At 33.8% G+C, this 27,503-nt stretch overlaps 1 protein-coding gene across 1 annotated transcript in view; it reads left to right on the top strand.

Moving 5' to 3' along the window:
* Cpsf160 (cleavage and polyadenylation specificity factor subunit 1) overlaps positions 1-27,503 on the top strand; it is a 44,075-nt gene continuing 16,572 nt past the window's right edge. Inside the window, exons 1-16 of the mRNA XM_090115191.1 lie at positions 1-364; positions 753-973; positions 1,310-1,483; positions 1,826-1,986; positions 4,643-4,782; positions 5,074-5,184; positions 5,712-5,893; positions 6,374-6,515; positions 6,857-7,056; positions 11,143-11,338; positions 12,075-12,190; positions 14,049-14,187; positions 20,831-20,970; positions 21,715-21,828; positions 22,424-22,555; positions 23,354-23,545. Of these exons, the coding sequence (XP_089971317.1) occupies positions 202-364; positions 753-973; positions 1,310-1,483; positions 1,826-1,986; positions 4,643-4,782; positions 5,074-5,184; positions 5,712-5,893; positions 6,374-6,515; positions 6,857-7,056; positions 11,143-11,338; positions 12,075-12,190; positions 14,049-14,187; positions 20,831-20,970; positions 21,715-21,828; positions 22,424-22,555; positions 23,354-23,545 (2,523 nt within the window). The 5' untranslated portion in view covers positions 1-201. The remainder of the gene's footprint in view (positions 365-752; positions 974-1,309; positions 1,484-1,825; positions 1,987-4,642; positions 4,783-5,073; positions 5,185-5,711; positions 5,894-6,373; positions 6,516-6,856; positions 7,057-11,142; positions 11,339-12,074; positions 12,191-14,048; positions 14,188-20,830; positions 20,971-21,714; positions 21,829-22,423; positions 22,556-23,353; positions 23,546-27,503) is intronic.

The raw sequence follows: 27,503 nt of genomic DNA, 5'->3' as shown, positions 1-27,503 counted from the left end.
GTCAAGAGTCAAAACAATATAGCGTCGGCTGTTATTGTTGTATTTGTGTATGAATAAATAAAGTAAAATGCTAACGTGAAATTCTCATTTAACATTCCTAGATGCAACGGCGTTGTGAATAAGAATAGTCTAGTGTTATTTAACTACAGTGTTATAGTTTTAAAAACATAACCTATCAGTATAAGCATTTAGCTCGTAAAAATGTTTTCGATTGCCCGGCAAACTCATCCCGCTACGGGCGTGGAGTATGCTGTGAGCTGCTGCTTTTTCGAAAACGAAGAAACATGCTTGGTTACCGCAGGCGCTAATATTTTAAAAGTCTTTAGACTGGTTCCTGAAGGCAACACGAAAGAAGTTAATGCAGGTAATTTATGCAGAATATTAAATACTATCTACTTGTTTTATGCTCTCTCTAGTTATTTAGATCTTGGCCAGTTTTTTGAACTTTGTGTTCGAAATATTTAAGCATTTAGAAGAGGAATATTTATAAACGATCTATTTTCAACAAACTAGCTTTTATTCATTTAAATAGTACCAAAAACGTCCTCTATAAGTTTCTTTAAGTCATAATGTATCTGCTTATCTAAATTCAGTTCAATTAGTTCAGAAATTCTTGCTTATCCAACAAATTATACAGTTTCTTCCTTCTTTACATCAAATATCATTCCAAATTCAAGCCAAAATGTATATAAAACATGCAATTATTAATCTGTATACAAATGATTTTAAATAAATAATATATTTCACTCCAGCCGGTCAACCAGTACCACCTAAGATGAAGTTAGAATGCCTAGCGTCATACACGCTATGGGGTAACATAATGTCTATCGCTGCAGTCAAATGCCCAAGTGCTGGTAGAGATTTGTTGCTACTGTCGTTTCGAGAAGCGAAGCTATCTGTAGTGCAGTATGATCCACAGACAAACAACTTGATTACATTGAGCATGCATTATTTTGAGGAGGATGATATGAAGGTAGGTTTCGTATGAGTTTTCTACCGTTGTATTAGTTAATGCTGATTTTGATAATAATATTCATTATTAAGATTTGCAAAAACAATATTTTATTATAAGCTATTATAATTCTATAATACATGCTATAATTACAAATTTATTAATGACTCTATCATCATACTAGTAATATAACATGTAAATCATTTTCAATTGCCTAGTCTTTTCACTTTACAATCTAACAAAGATTATTTACTGCTAAATCAACAAGGCTGTTTGCAAGCAGTACAGTTAGAGTTTGTAACAAACATATTCAAAAAATTTATTTCAAACATTAATTTTTCAACCAAATTTCTACAGAACGGCTGGACCACCCACCCACACATTCCCTGGATTCGTGTGGACCCAGAGTTTCGATGTGCCGTCATGCTCTTATATGGAAAGAAGTTAGCCGTCTTACCGTTCAGAAAAGACATAACATCGGATGAAGGAGACCCTCTGGAGTCTAAACCGTTAGACGATGATAAAAAGAATGTGAGTAAATTGGTTTAAATGTATTTGTAAAAAGGTTTTTTTGTGGGTATTTTTATAATTTGATGAAGTTTGTGTAATTTGATGCCGTACAAAAATTAAAATGAAATTAAAGTCGGTAAATGTTTATGCCAAGGCTATAATTCAATAATATGATAAATACAGGTAAAACATACTATTTTTAAATATTTTTGGGGCATAGATGTAAAAAAAAACGTTTTTAAGCTAATATTAACTGTTTTTACAATCTTACAATGTCATCTATTTTATTAATAATATTATTACTTTTAAAAACGAAATAAAAAATAAATTTTAAAAACAATTTCTTAATTTTCCATCTTCCAGCTAGCTCAACCAGTAATGAGAGCCCCTACACTCGCATCATATGTGATAGTTTTAAAAGATCTAGATGAAAAGATAGATAACATTCTAGATATACAGTTCCTGTATGGTTATTATGAACCTACATTATTGTTATTGTATGAACCAGTCAGGACTTTTCCTGGGTAAGTTTTAATATAATATTGAAAATTGTTGCTTTTTAACATAGGGATTGTATACCTGTAATTGTTTATAATACACTCACCGGCACGGAATCTTGGCCACTGCAAATTTTTGGGTAAAATAACAATATTTCTTTTCTACTACAAAATTCAATAAAAATTTAATCAAAACTAGTTACTTTAATGTTTTTACTAACTTTTAGTAATAATTGGAAGTTTATAAGAAGTACTACCGCGTAGATATAAATTAAACAAGAATTTACGCTTTTCCTGTGAAATTTAAATGATTTCTTAAAAAATGCACAAAAATTAGAAAGAACGTTTCCATAAAAAAAAAAATTAACCTTTTAATATAGGGTGTTTCCTTCTCTTTCCTTAAACACTGTTTGCATCCAGTCTGGCATACTCTAGAAGACATTTTTGATGTCCACTTGAGCTATAGTGTACCAAACGGCCCCAGCTGTATTTCTAAGCTCATCTAACATTGGTGCTGGTTTGGAATCGAACTTTATGTTTCTTTTAAGCATGTCCCAGGTGTGTTCTATTGGATTAAGAACCGGGCTACGAGCTGGCCACTCCAATTTTTCAATAATAACCTCTTGAAGATACTCTTATACGCATCGTACGATACGCGGACGTGCGTTATAGTGTATTAGTAGCAAATTTTCTTGACTGATAAACCTGTAATAGGGCTAAACATGTTCCGGGAGAATTTCCTCGATGTACCTGATTAAATTTAAGCCATTATCTACGATAATTAACTCCGTGCGAGCATCGGAACTTATACCTCCCCATACCATTATTGACTCTCCATGAAAAATCGCAGTTTGAGTATGGTGATGGGTGAAAATCTCTCTTCTCGTCTCCTCTATACTGACTCTTGGCTATCAGAAGCTCGTAAAGTGCCTTAGCAGTCATCTGTGAACACCTCACGAGCGTACTGGCTGTGGGTCCAGTTTTCATGTTCTCGTGCAAAACGAAGACGTGTTTCTCTGTGATGTCTGAGGAGTTCTGGACGGCGTGCTGGTCTGAAAACCTTCAAATTAACTTCCTTCATTAGTCTTCTCACCGATTGCTCACTCACATTTATTATCCTGGTGTTTTAGAGCCGGTGGTGTATCTCAAAAACTGTCAGAAAGCCATTTCTGAGTATCTCTTGAACACTAAACGGGTCTTCTCGAGCTGATGTGCACCCCACGCCTTCATTTCCTGGTCTGCACGTGTAGCTACTCGTATCCTGGTATCTTCTCCATGCATAGTGCACCGCTGAACGTGGTACGTACTGTACATTAGGTACTTTACGTTGCGGCAGTCATTGGTCTAACATTGTGGTGGCCTGAGCGGGTTGTTCAGATGTTAACGGAATTTTTTATTGTTTGTTATGATCATTGACTTACAGTACAACAATAACGATATCATAAAACGTCATAAATGATATCGAAAAAAAGTTTAAAACGAACAATACGTAACTTCGGCTTAACCGCACAAATCACAAATTTCGAGTAACTCTTAAAAAGTGGTAAAAGATTATTCTCAAACTTAATGATTTCTTACCATAAAATTAAACAAATAATATGTTAACATATCTGCATACAAAAAAATCGTGAAAAACGTTTCAAACTTTTTTTATCGTCAAATTTGTAAGTGGCCAAGATTCCGTGCCGGTGAGTGTATAATGAGTGGAATTTTGTATGAATTACAATGTGTTTACACTATGATATATCACCATAGAAATCTAAATAACAAGACACATAGAAGTGCTATAATGTCATAATTCGTATGAAAACCGCTGTCGCCAAAATCAACACATTTAAACCGATAGCTAAACAATACACACAAGTAAACTATGCCTTTTATTGGACAACTTGATTTTAGTGAAAACTAACTTAAATATTAAATTAAGCTTTTTAATATGTATCCTAACGCACGAATTTACGGTTTATTTTAGAATAACATCCCTAAGAATATGAGACGTTTTGTTTCTTTTTACTCCAATAAGGTTGAAACTGTGTCATTCATTGTTATTTCGATTACTATGGTGACACTCGTAATACTTGTAAATATTTTATAATTTTAAGGAAAAACGGCATTATTTCTAAAAAAAAATATTTACCGATGAAATATTAGTCTTTATTAGTATAATTACAACTTGTGGAAGAATTTCCGCAATGGGAAATGCTGAAACACACCATGTTTACACACATACGTCTCCATAGCAACTGAACTGTGACGAACACACTGGTGATGTGAAAGTCACCTGATTGGCGACAAGGTCACGCGCGCTTACGACTTCTAGTGTCTTGTTATTTAGATTTCTATGTATATCACATAACAAATACTATTTAATAAGTCGCTTGGTTCGCTTTCACGCGAGTTAAACTGGGATAAAAAACAATTAATTATAGCTTAGGGTATCATAAAAAAAACGGCTTCAGTTATTCTTCAGTTCAATTGATTTAAAATAATATCAATTCCCTTTTTTGTTTATTTTTTATGTTTTTAGTTGTGTCGCAGTACGCAGCGACACTTACAATGGCAAATGTTTCTTGAATTCATTCATGATAAGTCAATTATTTTATATTCTATCTCTCTCTATAACCAACTTTAATTTTCCCTTATAAAATGTTATTATGCTATTTTTATAAATGTTATTTTCCAGTCGTGTAGCAGTACGCAGCGACACGTGCGCAATGGCGGGCGTGTCTCTCAACATGAGCGCACGCGTGCATCCAGTGATTTGGTCCACCGCTGGGTTACCGTTCGATTGCTTGCAAGCTGTGCCTGTACAGAAGCCGCTTGGTGAGTGTGTTAGTGAGTGAGTGGGTGGGTGAGTGCGTGAGTGCGTGAGTGGGTGAGTTGGTGAGTGAGTGAGATTGTTCATGATATATGAATTTAAATCAAAATCGGTATGATATCTAGCAGTTAAATGAAACATCTTGGAAAATTTTTGAAAGTGTATTAACTACTTGCACGAATTCATATTGAAATTTCTGTAACTGAATTTACAAATGTCTTACAAATATCTGTATGAAGTTGAACCCTTTTAAATACTATTTTTATTTATTTTAATGCCATAATTTATTATTTTAGGTGGCTGCCTGATATTGGCAGCGAATTCTCTCATATACCTAAATCAGTCGGTACCACCATATGGAGTATCTTTGAACAGTATAGCAACGCACACTACGAATTTTCCTTTACGTAAGTATACTGTGTACTTTTATGGCATTCAAATTAATTTTTTATAAATATAAATTTTAAAATAATACAAAATATTCGATCTCGAGGCGGAATTCTAACGGGATTAAAAAAAATATATTTATACTGTGTACTGTCTAAATATTTTGATTTTTTTTAATCATATGTTCTTCTAATTATATCATTATCATTTAGATATAAGTTGTTGAAATTACTTTTTTCATTAGGTATTTGACTCAAATAAAAATATATTGTACTTTCTATGTTATGCATCTATACAACTATATATACTGTACATTGTAATGTTAAATGGTGTGGTAACAATAAATGGTTAATGGCCGATTTTTCAATGCTTGGATAAAAATTATCCGTCCAATAAAGTATTACACGATAATATTAAAATGCCACGTAAACTGTCAAATACGGGCAATTAGAATACGTTTTTAAAATGGTAGTTTTATACATTATTCGACGAATAAGTTTTAACCAAGGATTGAAAAATCAACCCTAAATAAATAAATATATTTTAGGTATCCAAGAAGGCGTGTGTATAACGCTCGATGGGGCCAAAGTAGCCACTCTAGGGGAGAGTAGAGTTGCTCTAGCGTTACGCGGTGGTCAGTTATACGTGCTGACCATGCTGTCTGACAGCGTTCGCAGTGTGAACAGCTTCCATTTGGATAGAGCTGCGGCTTCTGTGCTGACCAGCTGTGTGAGTTTTTTGTTTTTAATTTATTTGGTTCAAACTATTTACTAAAAAATAAAAATAAAACGTGTGGCACTCGGGGACTGCAGCGGTATGCTATGCCTTCAAGCCACACATCCTGTTTTCACTTATAGAGAAATTCTGAAGGAAGGTTTTAGTACATAATTTGAAAGTTATCGACAACGCGGACGAAACCGCAGGTAGAAAGCTAGTTTACAGTAAATACTTAATATTATAAAGATTATAAAGCTGAAGAGTTTGTTTGTTTGTTTGAACACGCCAATCTTAGGAACTACTGGTGGATTTGAAAAATTCTTTCGGTGTTAGATAGCCCATTTATCGAGGAAGACTATAGGCTATATATCATCACGCTAAGACCAACAGGAGCGGAGTAATGCGGGTGAAACCGCGGGGCACAGCTAGTTCGATATAACATATTGAAGTGCAATAGAATATAAAATGTTAAACGTTAAATTATTTTCTTAGATGTGCGTCATAGAAGAAGACTTTCTGTTCCTCGGCTCGCGGTTGGGCAACTCTCTTTTACTGAGAGTGACAGAGAGAGAGAATAGAATGATATTTTCTATCGATAGACCGCTAGCTGCTACCATAGATCTTACGGATGCTGGTAAGTTGTTATACAAATATTAACGCAAAAAAGAAATTGGAACCCTAATTCTGTGAAATTTGTATATTTTTTAATCCTTAATCTTAATTCAGAATGATTTTTTGCAAGTTTATGCTTATTGATAATTACCCATGAAATTAAAATGTTCTCGATTTGATTTTAATGAAAATAATGCAACAACAGCAAAGCACATTTTAATTAATATTTCACTCATACAAATATCAATATCAATTTTGTTTTCCATGACTTGAAACAGCAATATATTTCAAGTAACTTGCCATCGCGAACTGAACCTTATCCCACTACCCAAAAGCTCATATTCCTCTACTCAAAAATTACAGAAGCGACAAGAGAAATGGAACAATCTAACAAGGAAAAAGAAGCGCAAAAAGAAACAGACCCGGCCGCGAAGAAACGTCGCATGGATACAATAAGTGATTGTGTTGCTAGTAATGTGATAGAGATTAGTGATAAAGATGAATTAGAAGTGTATGGATCTGATATTAGGACGTCTACACAGTTGACTAGCTATGTTTTTGAGGTGAGTTCCTTTTTTACAGATGCCTTAAAAAGTTGAAATTTTAAGTGTTAAACTTCTTAGATAGTCTAAACTCAAACTCAAGTATTAATTTATTTAATTAGACTTCTTCTAGAAACACTTTTGAATCGTCATTACATATTTTAACATTTACCACCGATTCGGAAAGCAGTATCTATGGAGAGGAACAGACAAGAAACTCCATAGTTGCTCTTTTAGTTGACTGGGAGTGTTGGAATTGTGATTTTTGATGAATAAAATAAATAAATGCCGTCATTTCAATTAAATTTGCCAGAATTCGCCTAATTTGAATTAAATTGAAAATGTCATGGTATATTTCATAGAATTTGGCCAGTGTCAAAAGTCTGTTAATAAAATAAGTCTTAAAAATAAAGACATTTTTTTTTTTTTAATATTTTGCCTTACTTCAATACGTTGAGTACGATTGGTTGTATAAACAAAACATAATTACAGATTTCAAAAAGGCATTCGATACAGTAAGCTACTCTATTTTGTTAGAAAAAATAAACAACATTGCGATAACTGTTAAATCATTTGATAAATTATTAAATTGTATATTAGTAACAGATATTAAATAGTGATAAATTATAATTTTGTCATTGACAGTGCAGAAATAAATTGTGGAGTTCCCCAAGGCTCAGTTTTAGGACCGTTACACTTTTTGATGCACATCAAAGATATCAGTATATCAGTGCTGCAGAATAAGTGAAACAGGTTTTGATGCCTGTGTGTAGTCAGTCTTAGATATTGTTAATTTCTTATTTTTATTAAATTACATTTGCGGTGTAATTCCACAAATGTAATTTAATAAAAATACGAATTAACAAAAATAAGAACAACACATTTACATAGTTTACATCACATTTTTTTAAATGACATATTCACGGTGTAATTTTTTAAATTAGTAAACACAATATTTTAAATTTTTTATGATTATAACTTGGTAATAAGCCATTGTTACTTATCTTTTTTTCTTTTAAGCATTAAATCTTTTCGGTTTCTTAACTCTTCTTGATATAATGTGTAAAAGCGTTTGCCCCTTTTAGCTCTCTTTCTTTTTTGTTAAGGCTGCAGTCTAGCAAAATTGCGTTTTCAACAAGTTATTTGACAATTTTTTTCCGGCTAATGAAATGATAAACTGAATTTTTTTTTCTTGTTTATCAATTAGTGTTATATACGCAATGCGCGTGAATTTTTTCACATTTATAAAGTTACTTTATGTTACCTTAATCAGGCCTTCAAGATAAGTCTATTTCCCCCAAAAACATTTCGAGCTAAGTTTGTGCACTCACTACGTTGCAACCGATTACAATTTACACAATCTGATCAGCGCATTATTATCCTTATATAGTCGTTATTAAAAACTGCTGAACACAATTGCCGAAAAACTTATGATTTTCTTAATTAGAACGTTATAAATTCATTAAATTTCCCATTTTTTGCCTTACAAAATCTATTGATAAATACTGCTAAAAGTTATTTTTTCCATTAATTTATTCGAGTTGGTTGAAGACCAATGAGTATTAATCCTTTAAAAAATTTTTTTTTTGAATTTTGATAATTCCTTAAATATTAAAAAAATATTTAAAATAATTAGGAAAAATCCTAGCGAATTTATTAGTCGCGCTCCTTGGGCCGGAGCGTTCTGACGTGTGCTCTACGCTCGATTTTCCTTCATACCGAAGTGAAAGTTGCTCTACTTTATTAAATTTAATATTTTTGTTAATTGATTATTTTTATCTTAGTTTTGTGCAAATATTCGTATTTTTAAACATTTGATTTCGATATGGAAAATAAACGAAAAAAATACGCGTGTAACTACTAGAAAAAAAATTATCTTCGAACATAAAGTTAATGAAACCAAATAGATTTCAAAGGTGATTGGCAACAATTTCTTTATTTTACGGGGTGTCAGTAAAGGGATGTATATTTCTTTAAAACTAAAGTAAGCTCATAAATTTTCTTATAATATAATTTTTTTGAAGTTCCAAAAATGTTTATTTTTCGTTTGAGAAATACGAAATATAATATAAACTTGTATTGAGAACTTGAACTTCCCAAGTTCATCCGGGGAAATCCCCATACGGGGAAAATGATTTGTTTACTCCAAAATTGATCCGAGGTGTTTTAATTTTTTCTTCTAGTCATTTTCAACGTAGCGGCATGTTGTTTGATTATTAATTTTGTAACTTAAATACAGGATGTTGGTTTTATATTCTGATCTTACAGACGCGCTGACAAATTTAGTCCGCCATTTCTAGTTTAGTCTACCAACTCTAAGTACCAATATTAAAACGATTGGATTATCATCACATCATCAAAACTCAGATGTAATGGAAGATCACAATAACATAGAAAATTCAGTGGGTGTTGAGAACTAAACAAACAGAAGTAACAGAGACGCGAAGAATAAAAAAAGAGGACGAAAACGATAATTCGTTGATGCTTTCCCTTTTCGACGTATTGTTAGGGTACATCACCAATCTGCAAAAAACAAAACTGATGATTCCCAATTGCTGATTAAAAATGAAAAACAAATAATCGACAACAGTGGTGAAAATTTGCTGATCACAATGAAACATCCTTCAGTGGTAGCAGATTTACTCATTTCAAATGTATCGGTGAACAGCGTAAAGGAGAGGAGGACAGGAAAACATTATGAATGTGGATGGTGGATTGTATACAGGTTGTAATCGATAAGTATGTGCAGGCGATTATGACGTTATTATTGCAGGTATCAAAAAACTTAAAACTGATATCGAAATTACTTTACCTAATGAGCAAAATGACAATAATAACTTTTTAAAAGTATTACGAGAAATATCTAAAAAATTTACTTTATACACTCCCATATCAAAAAGGGAAAATGGGACTAGTAGAAGTTAAATGTCTAATTCCGGCAAAAGACATGAATGCGGAAGATGCGGTTAAAAAAAATTAAATATTTGAAATACAATGCAAAAAATAACACTTTTGTCATAGATAAGAATCATGACTATTTTTTCTAAATTCAGGGACAACTAAACGTTGCAGAAGCAGAAGTCTGCTTATTTGCTGTTTGGACTGGAGTGAATCATTCGTTAAAAATAGAATATATAAAAAAGTATGTAACGTTTAGGCAAAATAAAATGATGGACCATTATCAAGATTTTACATAAATTGCCTACTGTCAGAATTGATTGATTCGAGACTTCAGCATTCGATGCCCATCAAGGACCCATCCTATATCATTCAAGCGATTGAAAAAAAAGAGATAAATCCAGTGCAACCGATAAAGCATCAGAATGCTAGCAAAAGATTTATTAGGTTTATCAATATAAATCTATATATTACACATAATATAATAAATCTGTAGAAGACGCGAAGACTGACATCCGCGCGGACGGAGTCGCGGGCGGAAGCTAGTCAGAAATAAATATCTTTTGTTTTCATTTAACACAAACATTACATTTTTTTTATTATATACAAAATTTGTTTATCCGTTTTATTAGTTAAACTGAACAACTTTCACTAAGAAACTTAGGTCGAAAAAAATGTATAGAGTTCTGCATTTTGTATGGAAAGCTTATTTTTTTTTATATTTCGTCCAAATTTCTTTGTAAAAGTTGATCAGTTATATAAACATGAAGTTGAAGATATCAATAGAAAGTATTCGCAAATTTTGTGTACTGATAAAAAAAAAATCACCCGGTGTAATTTTCACGAAAATTGTTTCAAATTGTCATTTTTGGTACTTATTACGAATATTAAATTATGCAATACGAATGATTTAATTTTTAAAAATTAAGTGGAGCAACTTTCCCTTAGTACATTTGTATTATTTACATATAGGATGACAGGATGCATTTGTTTGCACTACTAGACCAAGCCCATTTCTCGAGTCATGACCATGTCCGGTGTTTTATTAAGTCGAATTATAATTTTTGGTGTCCAATCAAATGATTTGCGTTCTGTCTTTTTTGTTATGATTTCGGTTGAATGTCCGATTGGTATATTTATGTGTCTTTTCTGTATAGATTTTTGCCTCTTGTCCCTATTCAGTTGTTAAGTTTGTGTCGTTGTGGTCAGGTGTGTGACTCTCTCCTGAACACGTGCCCGATCGGCGACATATCGATGGGCGAGGTGCAGCTGCTGAGCGCGGAGCGGCGCGCGGAGCACGGCGCGCTGGAGCTGCTGGCGTGCTGCGGCCGCGGGAAGAACGGCGCGCTGTGTGTGCTGCAGCGCTCGCTGAGGCCGCAGCTCGTCACCGCCTTCGAGCTGCCGGGTGAGCGAGACAGCTGCAACTGACTATAGAAATCCTAAAAAGTGAAAACTTCTTTAGCGGCGTTGGTAAAATCTTAAACTCGCGTCAGGACACGTGACCTGATCGAAAAAGCGTAAGACGGATGGATATCAAACATGCTCAACGTTAATAATCAAGTTTTCACTTCTGCCGGCACTTGCCAAGTTAGGTGTGAAAGTCATATGTCATATTTTCTTGTTACAAGTTAATGTTCATACTGAAATCTCCAGTGTATTAGATATAAGCTTCTTGAACTGACACTAAAAATATGTGAAAGCGACACTTTGACAAGTGTCGCTTTCACATATTTTTAGTGTCTTTGGCATGTCGTTATATAAGTGTCACTTTGCCACTTTTTGTTATACTAATATGTAATTAATAACTTATGTCTGTGTGTGCAGGCTGTGTGGACATGTAACTACTCATTCACTTTGACAAGTGTCGCTTTCACATATTTTTAGTGTCACTTTGACATGTCGTTATACACGCGTCACTTTCACACTTTATGTTATACTAGCGATCCGCCCCGGTTTCGCCCGTGGTACATATTTCGCAATAAAAGGTAGCCTATGTTCTTTCTCAGGGTCTGAAGATTATCTGTGCCAAATTTCATCAAAATCGGTCCAGTAGTTTATGCGTGAAACCCATACATACATACAAACCTTTCCTCTTTATAATATTACATAGAAAACTAATAACATTATGTCTGTGTGTGCAGGTTGTGTAGACATGTGGACGGTGATCGGCGAACAAACGGAAACGCAACGCGAAGCGCACAGAGACATGGAGGGGACGCACGCGTATATGATACTCACACAGGATGATACTAGCATGGTGAGTGTAGTTTGGTGGAAAAGTAGTACATATTTACATTAATATTAAATCATAATTTTACAAATCAAAGTGACCCCAGGCTGCTAAGATAGTAAAAACTTTAGTTTTTTTAAATTTTAGTTTTTAAGTATACAGTCAAAACTGTTTGTGGCGACATCGTTTAGAACAACATACCGGTTAAATTGACCAAATTCAAAGGTCCTGGCTGAATGTTATATGACCGCCTTATCGAAAACATTGGTTTTTACGACATTGTTTACTACGACATACCGCATTAAGCGACCACATTTGGTTAATGTTTTCGGAGAATTATATCTGTAGAACGACCGGCTCAGCTGTATTGCAAACAATTTGAATAGGTAGATAATTGTATCCACATCTGGCACAGTATAATAGTCAATGGCTATGATCGTAAAAGTAAACAAAGTTTAGGGTCTTTTGTAATTCTTAGAAACAAAGCACATGCATGCCATAGCCTCAAGGCCCGCTTCGTCATATCTCTTAAGTCAGTTTCTTACTTATCGTTACACAAGGCGCACCAAATCATATTGTTGAGTTAACTGTGAAAATTGTAACATGTCGCAAAAAAGAAAACAAATCAATATCGAAGAAAAATCGCGTATTATTTCAAAGCTAGAGAAAGGAATTCCAAACAAAGACCTGGCAAAAGAATATGGTGTATCACACTCGACAATTTCAACCATTTGGAAAGAAAGGGAGAAAATTCAAATCCTTTACGACAAGAATTTTTTGAAAATGAAACGAGCCAGAACAACGCGGCATACGAAGATTGAGGAAGCTTTGTTAAAGTGGTTTAAATATCAAAGGACAAATAATGTGCCAATAAATGGACCAATTCTTCAAGAAAAAGCAAACGATTTTGCTCAACGTTTTGGTGAAGATTTTGTTTGCTCGTCTAGTTGGATTCAACGTTTCCGGGCTCGACATGGCATCGTCGGCGGGAAAATACGTGAAGTTCAAGAGGAAAATGAAAATGAACAGGAAGACTCGGAAGAACAATTTACAGTGCCAACTTTGATTGACGGTCTCAATGCTGTTAGTGTATTACGAAAGATTGTTCTTTTTAGTGAAGAGGGGGACATGCAGGGAAATTGGGACGATACGCTGATTAAAATCCAACGTGAATTACAAAATGTGTATGCACGACAGAAGTGTTTCAAACAAACTAAAATTACAGATTTTATGCATAAAAAAATGATGGAAAAATGATATTGTTATTTTATATTATACGTTTGTATTGAAGTAAACAAAATGTGGTTTAATTTCTTACATGAATATACATATGTATGTACATATTATCTTTCCTATTAATACCTGTCACCGGTTGTTACAACTATCGGTTTTTACGACTCAATATGAGTAGTCCCTTCGATGTCGTTATAACAGATTTTGACTGTATATATATTTTTTAAATTGTTTAGTTTTTAAGAATTGTAATATGTAAATTGTATATTTCCTGAATAAATGATTAATAAATAAATAAATAAAAACTATTTTTCAGAAGCCTGTGTCTTCCATTTATAATTACACAGACACAAATATATCAATGACAATTTAAATAAAATCCAAATAGAAATCAATTAAAATTTACATGCAATTAAAACTATGGAATTATAGTCATCTTTTTTAGATGAGCACTTTTAAAAGCCAGTGGCAAATTATTATTGGAGTGAAACTACTTTAGGCGCGTTGAGGGTAAAATTTCAAGGTCGCGTCACGTCAATACGTGTGCTTGGCACACACGCTCTTTTTTTCTGTATTTTGACGATTCAAAAGGACTTGAGAACTTTTTAAGACTCCTTTTATAAATGATATATCTACAAATTAATCTTTACAGATCCTACAAACGGGGCAGGAAATCAACGAAGTAGACAACTCTGGCTTCTTGACGAACGCGCCGACAGTTTTTGCCGGAAATTTGGGAAATAACAAGTTTATGGTGCAAGTTACCACTGTGGCTATACGGCTTATTAGAAGTTGGTAACATTTATAAAGTAGATAATAGAAACTTTAGTGTAAAGTACTTCAGTTTTTTGAAGTGAAACTTCTGTATCGGGGTTGGACGTGACATTTTTGCGTTACGCCGTACGCGTGACATTTTTGCGTTACGCCATACTCGTGACATTTTTAAGGTCATAAAGAAGTTTCACTTCTTACGTGCTGGCCACGGACAATTCGCTATAGCGAAAATTCGCGCGGCGCGACTGGCGGCGCGTCTTGCGAATGAATCAAATGTATGGAAATGTACTGGGCATGCCACGCGCAGCGGCGACCAGCGAGACGACCGGCGAATTTCCCCGAGCGAATCGCGCGGCACGACTAGCGATCGAAACAAATGTATGAGTTATTACGGCGCAGGCCACGGAGTCGAGCGGCAGACGCGGCGACTACTCCCTAGTCCATTGAATGAGTCCCTCCAAGGGGGGCCTAGAGTGCGTGAGTTAGTAACGTAAGATGTTTCTTCGGAAACATGTCAAGAGTCCCTAGGTAATAAACATACTAAAACCCCGGGCCACTAGGAGGAGCCCCGGAGTGGGGGGAGGGAGGAAATGGGTCCATTTTTTCATTTTTCGCTTAAATCTCAAAAACGGTACATGTTAGAGAAAAACTTTCAAAGAAAAGTTGAAAGGCCATAAAATTATCTACAAGTTGTACCTAAATCATTTTTTCCTATATCCTACCGTTTCTGAGTTATACGCAGTAAAACATGATTTTGGCTCATACAATTTCCACATCAATCGATCAAAAAATATTTCTTTCTTCCAAAAAACTCAAATGTGCAACTTGTGCCCGATACTGATAGATTGCTCTTAATTTGGTCTATAATTGGTAAAATAAACACATTCCTCCATGGAAGCCTTTAGGAGGAATCGATTGTCAAAATATTATATTAGGGTAGTTTGAGTTACTGAACTTGATCTTTTTATTTTTTTCTTCCAAAAAACTCAAAAGTGCAACTTGTGACCGGTACAGATAGATTGCTCATAATTGGGTCTATCATTGATAAAAATACCAGATTCCACCACGGAGGCGTTTACGGGGAATTTAATTTTATTAGGGTAGTTACGATACTTGAACTTTTTATTTTTTTTCTTCCAAAAAACTCAAAAGTGCAACTTGTGACCGGTACAGATAGATTGCTCATAATTAGGTCTATCATTGATAAAAATACGTAGTTTTTTGGAAGAAAAAAAATAAAAAGTTCAAGTATCGTAACTACCCTAATAAAATTCAATTCCCCGTAAACGCCTCCGTGGTGGAATCTAGTATTTTTATCAATGATAGACCTAATTATGAGCAATCTATCTGTACTGGTCACAAGTTGCACTTTTGAGTTTTTTGGAAGAAAAAAATAAAAAGATCAAGTTCAGTAACTCAAACTACCCTAATATAATATTTTGACAATCGATTCCTCCTAAAGGCTTCCATGGAGGAATGTGTTTATTTTACCAATTATAGACCAAATTAAGAGCAATCTATCAGTACCGGTCACAAGTTGCACATTTGAGTTTTTTGGAAGAAAGAAATATTTTTTGATCGATTGATGTGGAAATTGTTTGAGCCAAAATCATGTTTTACTGCGTATAACTCAGAAACAGTAGGATATAGGAAAAAATGATTTAGGTACAACTTGTAGATAATTTTATGGCCTTTCAACTTTTCCTTGAAAGTAGGGATGTAACGATACCGATACAGATACCGATATATCGGCCGATATATCGGCAAGCCGATATATCGGTATCGCCGATAATAAATCAACCGATACCGATATTTTTTTATTAAATTATTTCTTTTCTTTTATGTTTTTGCATTGTATTCATTCATATTGTTTTATTTCTGTTTCTGTAATAGTGTTAAGGAAGAGCGGAACCTCCTGACACAAGCATTTTATTTGCTTACTAGGAGTGTTCCAATCACAAATTTGTTTATGTAAAGGAAAGAAATAAATAATTTTGAATTTTTTTAATTTTTAACGTGATAACGTTTCTAAAATCGTTTTAGTCGGGTGACATGTTCATAAACTTGTGTCACACCAAAACTTCACGAGCGCGATCGCAGGTATAACGAGAGAGAGACGGACCGATCTCCCGTTTCATCTCGAGCGCTACCACTGCATTATGTTATCACGTAAACATCTCGATCGTAAACCTACTTTACAAACAACCAATTTTTTTGATATCAAATAATTCAAAAATCCGCGCCCAATGAACTGTGCGGGAGGCCGCCCGCGCGTGCGCACTTTGTTTTCTGAAAAAACTCTACCAATACTGCCGTCCTTTAACTAAAAAGCCGTTAACCCTCAAATGGACAATTTTCAGTTTTAAATGTAGGGTGATAGAGTTCAGAATTCTCTATCTTTCTGTCTAAGAATAATTTCTCTAGCATTAATAGTTATAAATATATGAAAATATTGTAAGCCGTTAAGTAACACAATTTTCAGCGATTCCATAACTTGAAAGCGTCTAACCAACACTACTTCGCTAAATTTCCTTAAAAGTACCTTAACCGCCAGATTTAATAATTATTTTTTAGCTTTTTACTTGACTAAAAGTACGTTATCAGATTATACTTGACTATAGGGACGCAAAAGGACTATAACTGCTTTATGATATGCTTTCATATAACGATTCCAATGGAAATCCTTACCTTATTTGCAGTTACTCGCCCTTAACGCTTTTTTAGTTAAGTAATTTTATTTAGGAATAATTCTAATAACACTTTTTTGCTTAGCTACAAAGCAGCTAACCCTCATTTTTAAGCTAAAAGGCAGTTATCCGATTCTGGTGATGCATCAGTTTTGGAGATGAGAGTGATGATGAAATAATGTCGCTCCCAAGCAGAGTACCGATTGTTTTTGATTTTCTTTTACAAGACGTATTGTTTCTGATCAGGTTTACTACGTTTTAAACAATCTAGCAGCTGAATTACGGAAAATATAACAAGTCAAAGTTACGAAAATTTGGTAGGTAATGGTTACGACAGTGCGAACTTTCAATCGTACTTCTCTGTTTAGACTCTGATTTGTCTCTGTAACCGAGAAAGAGAAGAAAGACAGTCTGTACTATTTAATTTTTAAAACTATTTATTAATTATGTAATTTACCCCTTGGGTGGAATTAGTAATCGACTGTCAAGCAATGTACTAGAGATGGTGATACAAAAATTGTTAGGAGTACACTACCCTTGACCCGCTGACGGGGAGTCCATTTTGCAACTATTGCTATTTTTTCTTATCTTTATATGTATTAGATTATTAAGATTTGTATTTTTTACATAGTATCAAATAAAAAGTTTTCTACCTCCTGTTATTTTTTCACATATTCTGGTATATTATATTTTCTGAATGTGGATGAAAGAGTCTTCTAATCATTTGATATGCGGTTCTACATTATTTATTAAGAGCATCCCACATGTAAGAGCTTGAAGCCCTATTGAAACCAGGGTTTTATTTTTTCAAAAACCTTGTGCACAAGTCTTAATTTTTTTTTCAGGAAACGATTTATGTTTATATGTTTGTGGTTCTATATGTACTCACATATCCGTGACTTGCAGAAGAATATTTAAAAAATAACGTTAAAATTGCAATTCGAAATGAATATACGGTTCCAAAAAAGAAAAGCGAGAAGATTTATCTCAATCTTAACCCCTTAATGAGCCACTGTAATGAAATAAACGTGAACATGACGAGAAATAAAGGTTAATTTTATCGAAAACTTAAAAGAGTCATTTAGTAAAAGAGTTTAAAATACTTGTTACTCACAATAAGACGCTAAAACCATCAATTTAGATAGTGTTTAAATCCTTAATACTTAAACCTAAAAGCTTTTGATCCTTTTCCTTTCCATTGGTTGATGGTTGACCTAGAGGATGTAATTCCCGAGAGCAAAGCCTCAGACAGCAGCAAATTTTTAACATTAGTAAGATTAAAATTTAGTACAACTATGTATATAGAATCATAGTACAAAAGCATCCAAAAACCCTTAAACGCTGATTATAAAGTTTTTGAAATTTAAATTAAAACGAAAGTCATAGCTTAAAAGTACATAGTTATAGTAGCTTAACGACGTTTTAGGTAAGCATTTTATTACTAAATAAAAAAAAATCACAAAATGAAAATAAAAATACTAAATTACTTAGCTAAAAAGTCGCTATGGTATGTGAACGGCCGTCTTGTCCAGTAAATAGTTAAAATTTTCAGATTATTATGCTGAACTAAACGAGAAAAAGTGAATTTAAAAATAAATTATAACAGTTTCTGGGTAAAAACTAATATTTATATATAATTAAATGTCGATCGATGTATCTCACAATAATTATTGTAAGTGTCATAATTTTTAAGAAATAACGATTTCCGTGTCTTTTGCCATTTACTCGAAACTCACTTCGTGGGCTTAACGGCTTTCTAGTTAAAGGACGGCAGAATAGTAAACTTTTATTAGGTACTGATTGTATGTGTATTACTTAAAGTTTAACTGACTTAGTAAAATAATAATATTATGTACTAAAATAATAATTTTGTTGTTTTTTGTTTGGCATTTTTATTGCACGCCTCATAAGCGAAGCGTTGAGGTGGGTACTACTGTCACTTCGCGCAAAACATCTGATTTTTCAAACTTAAAATGTCTTTATGTATCATACATTGCACTTGTAAGATAATACATACACACACATATTAAGAAAAAACACTATTTTTAACGTTCATGATATTTTTGATGTCATTTTTGTTATTTAAACTAGTTAAAAAACAGTTTAAAAAAGTTCTGTCTTGGACGTCCGTGTGTCTGTATGTGCGGATCCTTTTTCTTGTTAACACGATAGCGACCGAAATACTTTACTAATCGAGTCTTTTTTTTTCTCTTACGCTTGAGTATGCTCAGGAATAGAACCCTTTCATTTTTCAGGGTCTGATTCGATGTGGTTTAATTGTTATTAAATAAACAAAAATACTAATTAATAAATATTTATTAAAAAAAAAATTATGAGGCGTGCACTTTTGGATTTTCCAAATTATTTAAAAGAATACGATTAACAGTTACATGTTGGTAACTTTTTATGCATAATTCACTATTTATTTTTCTACCAAGCCATCGATATCGGTATCGGTATCGGTATCGCCGATACATTACTACAAATATCGGTATCGGTATCGTATCGGCAAAATCATGTATCGTTACATCCCTACTTGAAAGTTTTTCTCTAACATGTACCGTTTTTGAGATTTAAGCGAAATATGAAAAAATGGACCCATTTCCTCCCTCCCCCCACTCCGGGGCTCCTCCTAGTGGCCCGGGGTTTTAGTATGTTTATTACCTAGGGACTCTTGACATGTTTCCGAAGAAACATCTTACGTTACTAACTCACGCACTCTAGAACTTTTTATTCAATGGACTATCCCGGAGCGAACTTAATTTAAAATAGTTTGTTTTTTTTTTCGCGAAAATGGAGACGGAAGCTTTTATTCCAGAAATTCTAGCTAGACCAGCTATTTGGAAGTCTAGCCACCCGCAACATAATTTTTCATCATGCCTATATTTTTCATATTTTTGGTGGAATTCTCCGTCTGTAACACGATTTCTATTTAATTCGTGTACTCCACTATATCTTCCAAACATTAAATCTTGAGCAAAAAAGCTGCTACTCTCCAAACAACGTCGAGCTAACTTTGATAAAGCTATCTCGTCTCCTCGTCTACACTGGTCGCGGCGGCGAACGCAACTGCCCGTGGCATGCTTACCGCGCCGCGCGAATTGCCGCGCCGCCCGTCGCGCCGTCGGTCGCGCCGCCGGTGTCCGTGGCCAAGGTGTTACGTGTGTACTCTAGTACACGCATAAATTTTTTTTTCTGGATATTTTTTTAGGAAATTCAGTATTGAAATTGTTGCTGTTTATAAAAAGTTTTTCCTGTTCTTCTCATAACTATTTTTTACGATATAAAGGTTTTGGAATTGTTTGTTGTTTGTTTTTTGACTCTTTAATGCGATAGAGTTAAGTTAGAAGTTTTTGCAGAAAAAAAAAGCACTAAAGAATGCTCAAAATAAAGTATTATTTACCCAGATGGTGCGTTAATCCAGTCCATTTCACTGGAATGGACAGCTCGAATTGCCATCACGGCGGTTCGGAAAATAACTATTCCTTACGATATAGGTGTTGGGGTACTATTTAGAAGAGGGCAGGATTCTTTTAGGATTGTTTTGGGCATTTTTTCATAAAATCGTCTCAAATGTTACTTACCGTAATATACAGGAAAACAGGGGGCAAGAGTTACATAAAATACCCTCTTTTAATTAGATGGTGCTCTAATCCAGTCCATTTCACTGGAATGGACAGCTCGAACAGCCATCACAGCTGACCCGTACTTGTGTGTTGCTGTCTACTTGTGGGAGAGCTTTAGTTCTAGCCCTTAAGGGAAATGTAGACTATGGGAAAATAACTATTCTTTATAAAGCAATTGAATTTTGGTACTAGATAGAAAAGGGCAAGATACTTTTAGGCCTGTTTTGGGCATATTTTTGGAAAATTTGGTCAAATGATTCTTAACTTTTGATTATGTTCGCTTACCTTGGCGTAATACTCACAAAAAATACTAGAAATGATGAAAAATTTGGACATTTTTTAATCAGATGGTGCGTTAATACAGTCCATATCACTGGAATGGACAGCTCGAACTGCCATCACAGCTGACCCGTACTTGTGTGTGCTGTCTACTTGTGGGAGAGCTTTAGTACTGGCTCTAAGGGAAATGCGAGCTAAGGACGCTTTGGTAAGACTGTGTTTTTAGGATTTTATGGGATTGAGGTTATGGATTTTATATTGTGTTATATTGTGTTACTTGTTTTAATTTTAAAAGTAAATTGTTGCTAGCTTTGTAAATGTGAAATTTATAAATTACAGTTAGAAACGGCATGTTTAATATGACATAGCATAAATATAAAAATGTTTCACCTGTATCTACAGTACCGACGACCGACTTTTTTTCTATCAGTCTATTAGAAAAACCATTATCAAAATTCGTTGCGTAGTTTTAAAGATCTAATCCTATTTAAGGGCAGACAGACAGATAGCGGAAATTTTCTATTTTCTATCTTTTGAAACTATGTTTTGTACTATAGCTTGTGTGCAGTGATTGTAAGGCGGTGTTGGTATGTGCGGTTTTGGTGGGGACCGGGCAAGAAAGAGGACGGGTTAGAAATTAGAAAGAAACGGAACGGTCGGTACTCTCCCCCGCCTCGCCGCGCACATACACAAACAGCCCTACAGCCACTTTTTTTTCAATGGGGAAATCTTGCGTAGCCTTACAGCTATAGTGATGATTTTTAAAGTGAAACTTTTATTACATCGTCTCAAACTTTTTGGTCTATGTAGCGCATGTCGCGTGTATCGCGGCTGCCGAGTAGGTATACCTACTCGGCACAAAGCAGTGTTCGGAACCGTTCGAACAGTTTCACTTTTACCGTGGTTTCATAAAACCACACAACATTTTTTTTTATTTGTTTGTATACTCCAGTCAGCCCGCCTGGCCCCCACGCGGCAGGCGGTCCCGCACCGGCCGGGCGTGGTCCGCGCGGCGCCGTACCGGGACCTGAGCGGCCTGTTCGCGCAGGTCGGCGCTCCTGTACAGGTGGGTGGAACTTGTTATTAGGAGTTAGTCGTTTTTTTAGGGCTGTTAATATGACTGGCCTTTGCCCTAGTATTAGAACTATCGATATCACTATCACTTGCCCCAGCATTATTACTTTCAATAGAATTTGCACTTTTGCATCACTATCACTAACACTAGCACTATCACTGTCATTATCAGTACCATATGCACTAGCATTATCACTTTCAATAACATTTGCATGTATCTCTATCACTATCACTTGCACTAGAACTATAATTGACACTATTACTTCCAATACTGCTACCATAGACATTATTATTGGGATCGAGACAATCATCATTATCAATATTATATTATTTAGATATGCAATTTTGACTATAAACGCAATTTATTCCCTTATCCCTATGTTTACGTCATCAATTGATTCATCATTGTTCTGTTGTTTTTGGACATGATCTTATTTCCTCAGGATATTATAATTTTATTTAACCTTTTTTTTAAACGCTACCAGTACAGCCATTATCTTCACTATTATTTCGTTTCTTTCTTTAATCAAATTGAAAAAAATTCTTCCAACATCCAACTACCCTCACTAAAATAAATTTATAACCAGGTGAAAGGCGAGTTTTCGGGCAAAGCGAACAAGAACGTGAAAGCCGAAGGTCTGAAGCCGGGCGTGGTGTATGAACTCAATGATGATGAGCTGCTGTATGGTGGTGATCAAACACCGGCTTCGATGGCTAGCGTGAGTATTTTACAATCCTACTATTTAATTTAAAATAAAAAAAAAATTATTTAAAAACTATAAAGTTAAAGCTTTATTTCAGAGAAAACAGTTAAAAATAAATTTCAAAGTATCTTAATATCTTAGTATATTATTAGTCTATTATCTTCTTATTAGTAGTTATTTTAACATGACAGAATATAGTTAAAAAAGAGCGTGTATGCTGAACACACGTGTCAGAAGTGAAACTTCTTTGGCAAGATTCAAACATACCAAAATCGTCGCCTTACTCCATGACGTGACGGTATTGTCATGACGTTGAAATTTTACTCTCAACGCGCCTAAAGAAGTTTCACTTCAAAAATAATATACAAAAATGCTTCGGTTTCAGAACAAATTAAAATAAAATATAGACAAACAAACTAGGTCTTAATTGTTTCAAAAAAAGCTCATAGGAAATTCTCTCTCGTACGAATTAGATGCGCGGTAAAAGTTGCTGTCTGTTATTCTAATTATCTTTAACTACAAAAATCAAAACATTAAATCGTTGCGTTGCGACGTGAAAGAAGGACAAACAAACACACTATTATTTACACAATTTATTAAACGCTACAGTACTTACCGTCATTATTTAACTTTTTGTCTGACTTGGATCCACTTTTCGGCTTTATTTTATTTTATTTTACTCCTATATTTATTGTACTTGTATTGTTTCATGTTGTGTTGTTTTAATTTTAAATATTGTATTGTGTGTTAACTGTGTTTGTTATTATTGTGGAGTCAAATAAATTATCTTTCTTTCTTTCTATTATTTCACAGATAATGTTAGCAGAACAATCGAAAAACCCCGGCGTTCCCCGTCGCGTGTCACGTTGGTGGAAGAAACAGCTCGCGGAGGTCAAGCCGACATATTGGCTCTTCGTACTGAGGGATAACGGCAATTTGGAGATTTACTCCCTGCCAGAGATGAAATTGAGCTTTTTGGTGCGCGATGTGTGTGCTGGACATCGGGTGAGTTATAAATTTATAAAGAACTAGCTTTCCGCCTGCGGCTTCGCCCGCGTTTTCAAAAAAAAAACCCGCATAGTTCCCGTTCCCGTGGGATTTCCGGGATGAAACCTAGCCTATGTCACTCAGAAATGATGTAGCTTTCCAACAGTGAAAGAATTTTTCAAATCTGCCAAGTAGTTTCGGAGCCTATTCAATTCATACAAACAAACAAACAAACAAAAAATCAAACCTTTCCTCTTTATAATATTTGTATAGATAGAAAAAATTCGATCACTCAGCGGGACTCGAACCCGCATCCTTTCGCGCCATTCCGGGGCGGATGCCTGACCAATTCGAGTCCCGCCTCGTGATCGAATTTTTTCTATTCTTTATAAATTTATATTTATAAAGCATTTGAATGCCATAAAACCAAAAATATCCATTTCAATCGGGTGAGTTATTTAAAATATTGCTTGTTTAAAAAAATATGTTAAGTTAAAAAGTTGTGAGTCGAACTCCAGCCACAACAGGTTCCGTAATTTTTTGACGTGACAACGTCTTATAATTCGATATAGCCGGCTGCACGCACGAAAAAACATGACTCATGCGGCGTTACCTCGCTCTGAGGCGTTCCATGTAAGGCTTGAAGTGCGAGCGAGAGCGCGGAACGAGCGACAAAGAAGCACAATCGGACGTTGTCACGTTCAACTATCGTCAGTAAACCGACTTTACAGACTTTACTTTTTTTTATTGGTAAGGAGGTTTATAGAATTAAAAGACAAACGAAAAAATAATCGGTTGAGAAAAATTCGAAAATAAAATTAATGAATCGCGATTGTTGTATCGAAGCGCCCTTCAATATTTATTTAATTCTGCTTTTTAGGATTTGTTGTTTTGCGGCAACAGAAATACATATTCTTTGAAATTTTCAACTGACCAACCATCATGGTTCATAAGATACAGCTGGTAGGATACAGGTGACAGATGGTCCGACAAACAGACAGCGAAATCTATATAATAGGTTGTTAATTAATCTATATCGATAGGTTATGTCAATTAATCGATATCGATAGGTTAAGTTAATTAATCGATATCGATAGGTTAAGTTAATCAATCGATATCGATAGGTTAAGTTAATTAATCGATATCGATAGATTAAGTTAATCAATCGATATCGATAGGTTAAGTTAATCAATCGATATCGATAGGTTAAGTTAATTAATCGATATCGATAGGTTAAGTTAATTAATCGATATCGATAGGTTAAGTAAATTGATCGATATCGATAGGTTAAGTTAATCAATCGATATCGATCGGTCAAGTTAATCAATCGATATGTCAAGTTAATTAATCGATATCGATAGGTTAAGTTAATTAATCAATATCGATAGGTAAAGTTAATTAATCGATATCGATAGGTTAAGTTAATCAATCGATATCGATAGATTAAGTTAATTAATCGATATCGATAGGTTAAGTAAATTAATCGATGTCGATAGGTTAAGTTAATCAATCGATATCGATAGGTCAAGTTAATCAATCGATATCGATAGGTCAAGTTAATTAATCGATATCGATAGGTCAAGTTAATCAATCGATATCGATAGGTTAAGTTAATTAATCGATATCGATAGGTTAAGTAAATTGATCGATATCGATAGGTCAAGTTAATCAATCGATATCGATAGGTCAAGTTAATCAATCGATATCGATAGGTCAAGTTAATTAATCGAAATGAATCGATATCGATCGGTCGAGTTAATCAATCGATATGTCAAGTTAATAAATCGATATCGAAAGGTTCAGTTAATTAATCGATATCGATTGGTTAAGTCAATCAATAATATCGATAGGTTCAGTTAATTAATCGATATCGATTGGTTAAGTCAATCAATAATATCGATAGGTTAAGTTAATTAATCGATATCGATAGGTTAAGTTAATTAATCAATATCGATAGGTTAAGTTAATCAATCGATATCGATAGATTCAGTTAATTAATCGATATCGATAGGTCAAGTTAATTAATCGATATCGATAGGTTAAGTTAATTAATCGATATCGATAGGTTAAGTTAATTAATCGATATCGATAGGTTAAGTTAATTAATCGATATCGATAGGTTAAGTTAATTAATCGATATCGATAGGTTAAGTTATTTATCGATATAGATATGTTAAGTTAATCAATCGATATCGATCGGTCAAGTTAATCAATCGATATGTCAAGTTAATAAATCGATATCGATAGGTTAAGTTAATTAATCGATATCGATAGGTTAAGTTAATTAATCGATATCGATAGATTAAGTTGATTAATCGATATCGATAGGTCAAGTTAATCAATCGATATCGATAGATTAAGTTAATTAATCGATATCGATAGGTTAAGTTAATTAATCGATATCGATAGGTTAAGTTAATTAATCGATATCGATAGGTTAAGTCAATCAATCGATATAGATAGTTCAGTTAATTAATCGATATCGATAGGTTAAGTTAATTAATCGATATCGATAGGTTAGGTCAATCAATCGATATCGATAGGTTAAGTTAATTAATCGATATCGATAGGTTAAGTTAATCAATCGATATCGATAGGTTAAGTTAATTTATCGATATCGATAGGTTAAGTTAATCAATCGATATCGATAGGTCAAGTTAATCAATCGATATCGATTGGTCAAGTTAATTAATCGATATCGATAGGTTAAGTTAATTATTCGATATCGATGGTTAAGTAAATTAATCGATATCGATAGGTTCAGTTAATTAATCGATATCGATAGGTTAAGTTATTTATCGATATCGATAGGTTAAGTTAATTAATCGATATCGATAGGTTAAGTTAATTAATCGATATCGATAGGTTAAGTTAATTAATCGATATCGATAGGTTAAGTTAATTAATCGATATCGATAGGTTAAGTTATTTATCGATATAGATATGTTAAGTTAATCAATCGATATCGATCGGTCAAGTTAATCAATCGATATGTCAAGTTAATAAATCGATATCGATAGGTTAAGTTAATTAATCGATATCGATAGGTTAAGTTAATTAATCGATATCGATAGATTAAGTTGATTAATCGATATCGATAGGTCAAGTTAATCAATCGATATCGATAGATTAAGTTAATTAATCGATATCGATAGGTTAAGTTAATTAATCGATATCGATAGGTTAAGTTAATTAATCGATATCGATAGGTTAAGTCAATCAATCGATATAGATAGTTCAGTTAATTAATCGATATCGATAGGTTAAGTTAATTAATCGATATCGATAGGTTAGGTCAATCAATCGATATCGATAGGTTAAGTTAATTAATCGATATCGATAGGTTAAGTTAATCAATCGATATCGATAGGTTAAGTTAATTTATCGATATCGATAGGTTAAGTTAATCAATCGATATCGATAGGTCAAGTTAATCAATCGATATCGATTGGTCAAGTTAATTAATCGATATCGATAGGTTAAGTTAATTATTCGATATCGATGGTTAAGTAAATTAATCGATATCGATAGGTTCAGTTAATTAATCGATATCGATAGGTTAAGTTATTTATCGATATCGATAGGTTAAGTTAATTAATCGATATCGATAGGTTAAGTTAATTAATCGATATCGATAGGTTAAGTTAATCAATCGATATCGATAGGTCAAGTTAATCAATCGATATCGATTGGTCAAGTTAATTAATCGATATCGATAGGTTAAGTTAATTATTCGATATCGATGGTTAAGTTAATTAATCGATATCGATAGGTTCAGTTAATTAATCGATATCGATAGGTTAAGTTATTTATCGATATCGATAGGTTAAGTTAATTAATCGATATCGATAGGTTAAGTTAATTAATCGATATCGATAGGTTAAGTTATTTCTCGATATCGATGGTTAAGTTAATTAATCGATATCGATAGGTTCAGTTAATTAATCGATATCGATAGGTTAAGTTATTTATCGAT

Source organism: Colias eurytheme, chromosome 22 (genome assembly GCF_061535395.1).
Source record: "Colias eurytheme isolate Ceu_HAF_F1 chromosome 22, ilColEury1 Martin Lab GWU primary, whole genome shotgun sequence".
Taxonomy (NCBI): domain Eukaryota; kingdom Metazoa; phylum Arthropoda; class Insecta; order Lepidoptera; family Pieridae; genus Colias; species Colias eurytheme.
The sequence above is the reverse complement of the archived record's forward strand: the minus strand, read 5'-3'. Positions and strand labels throughout refer to the sequence as shown.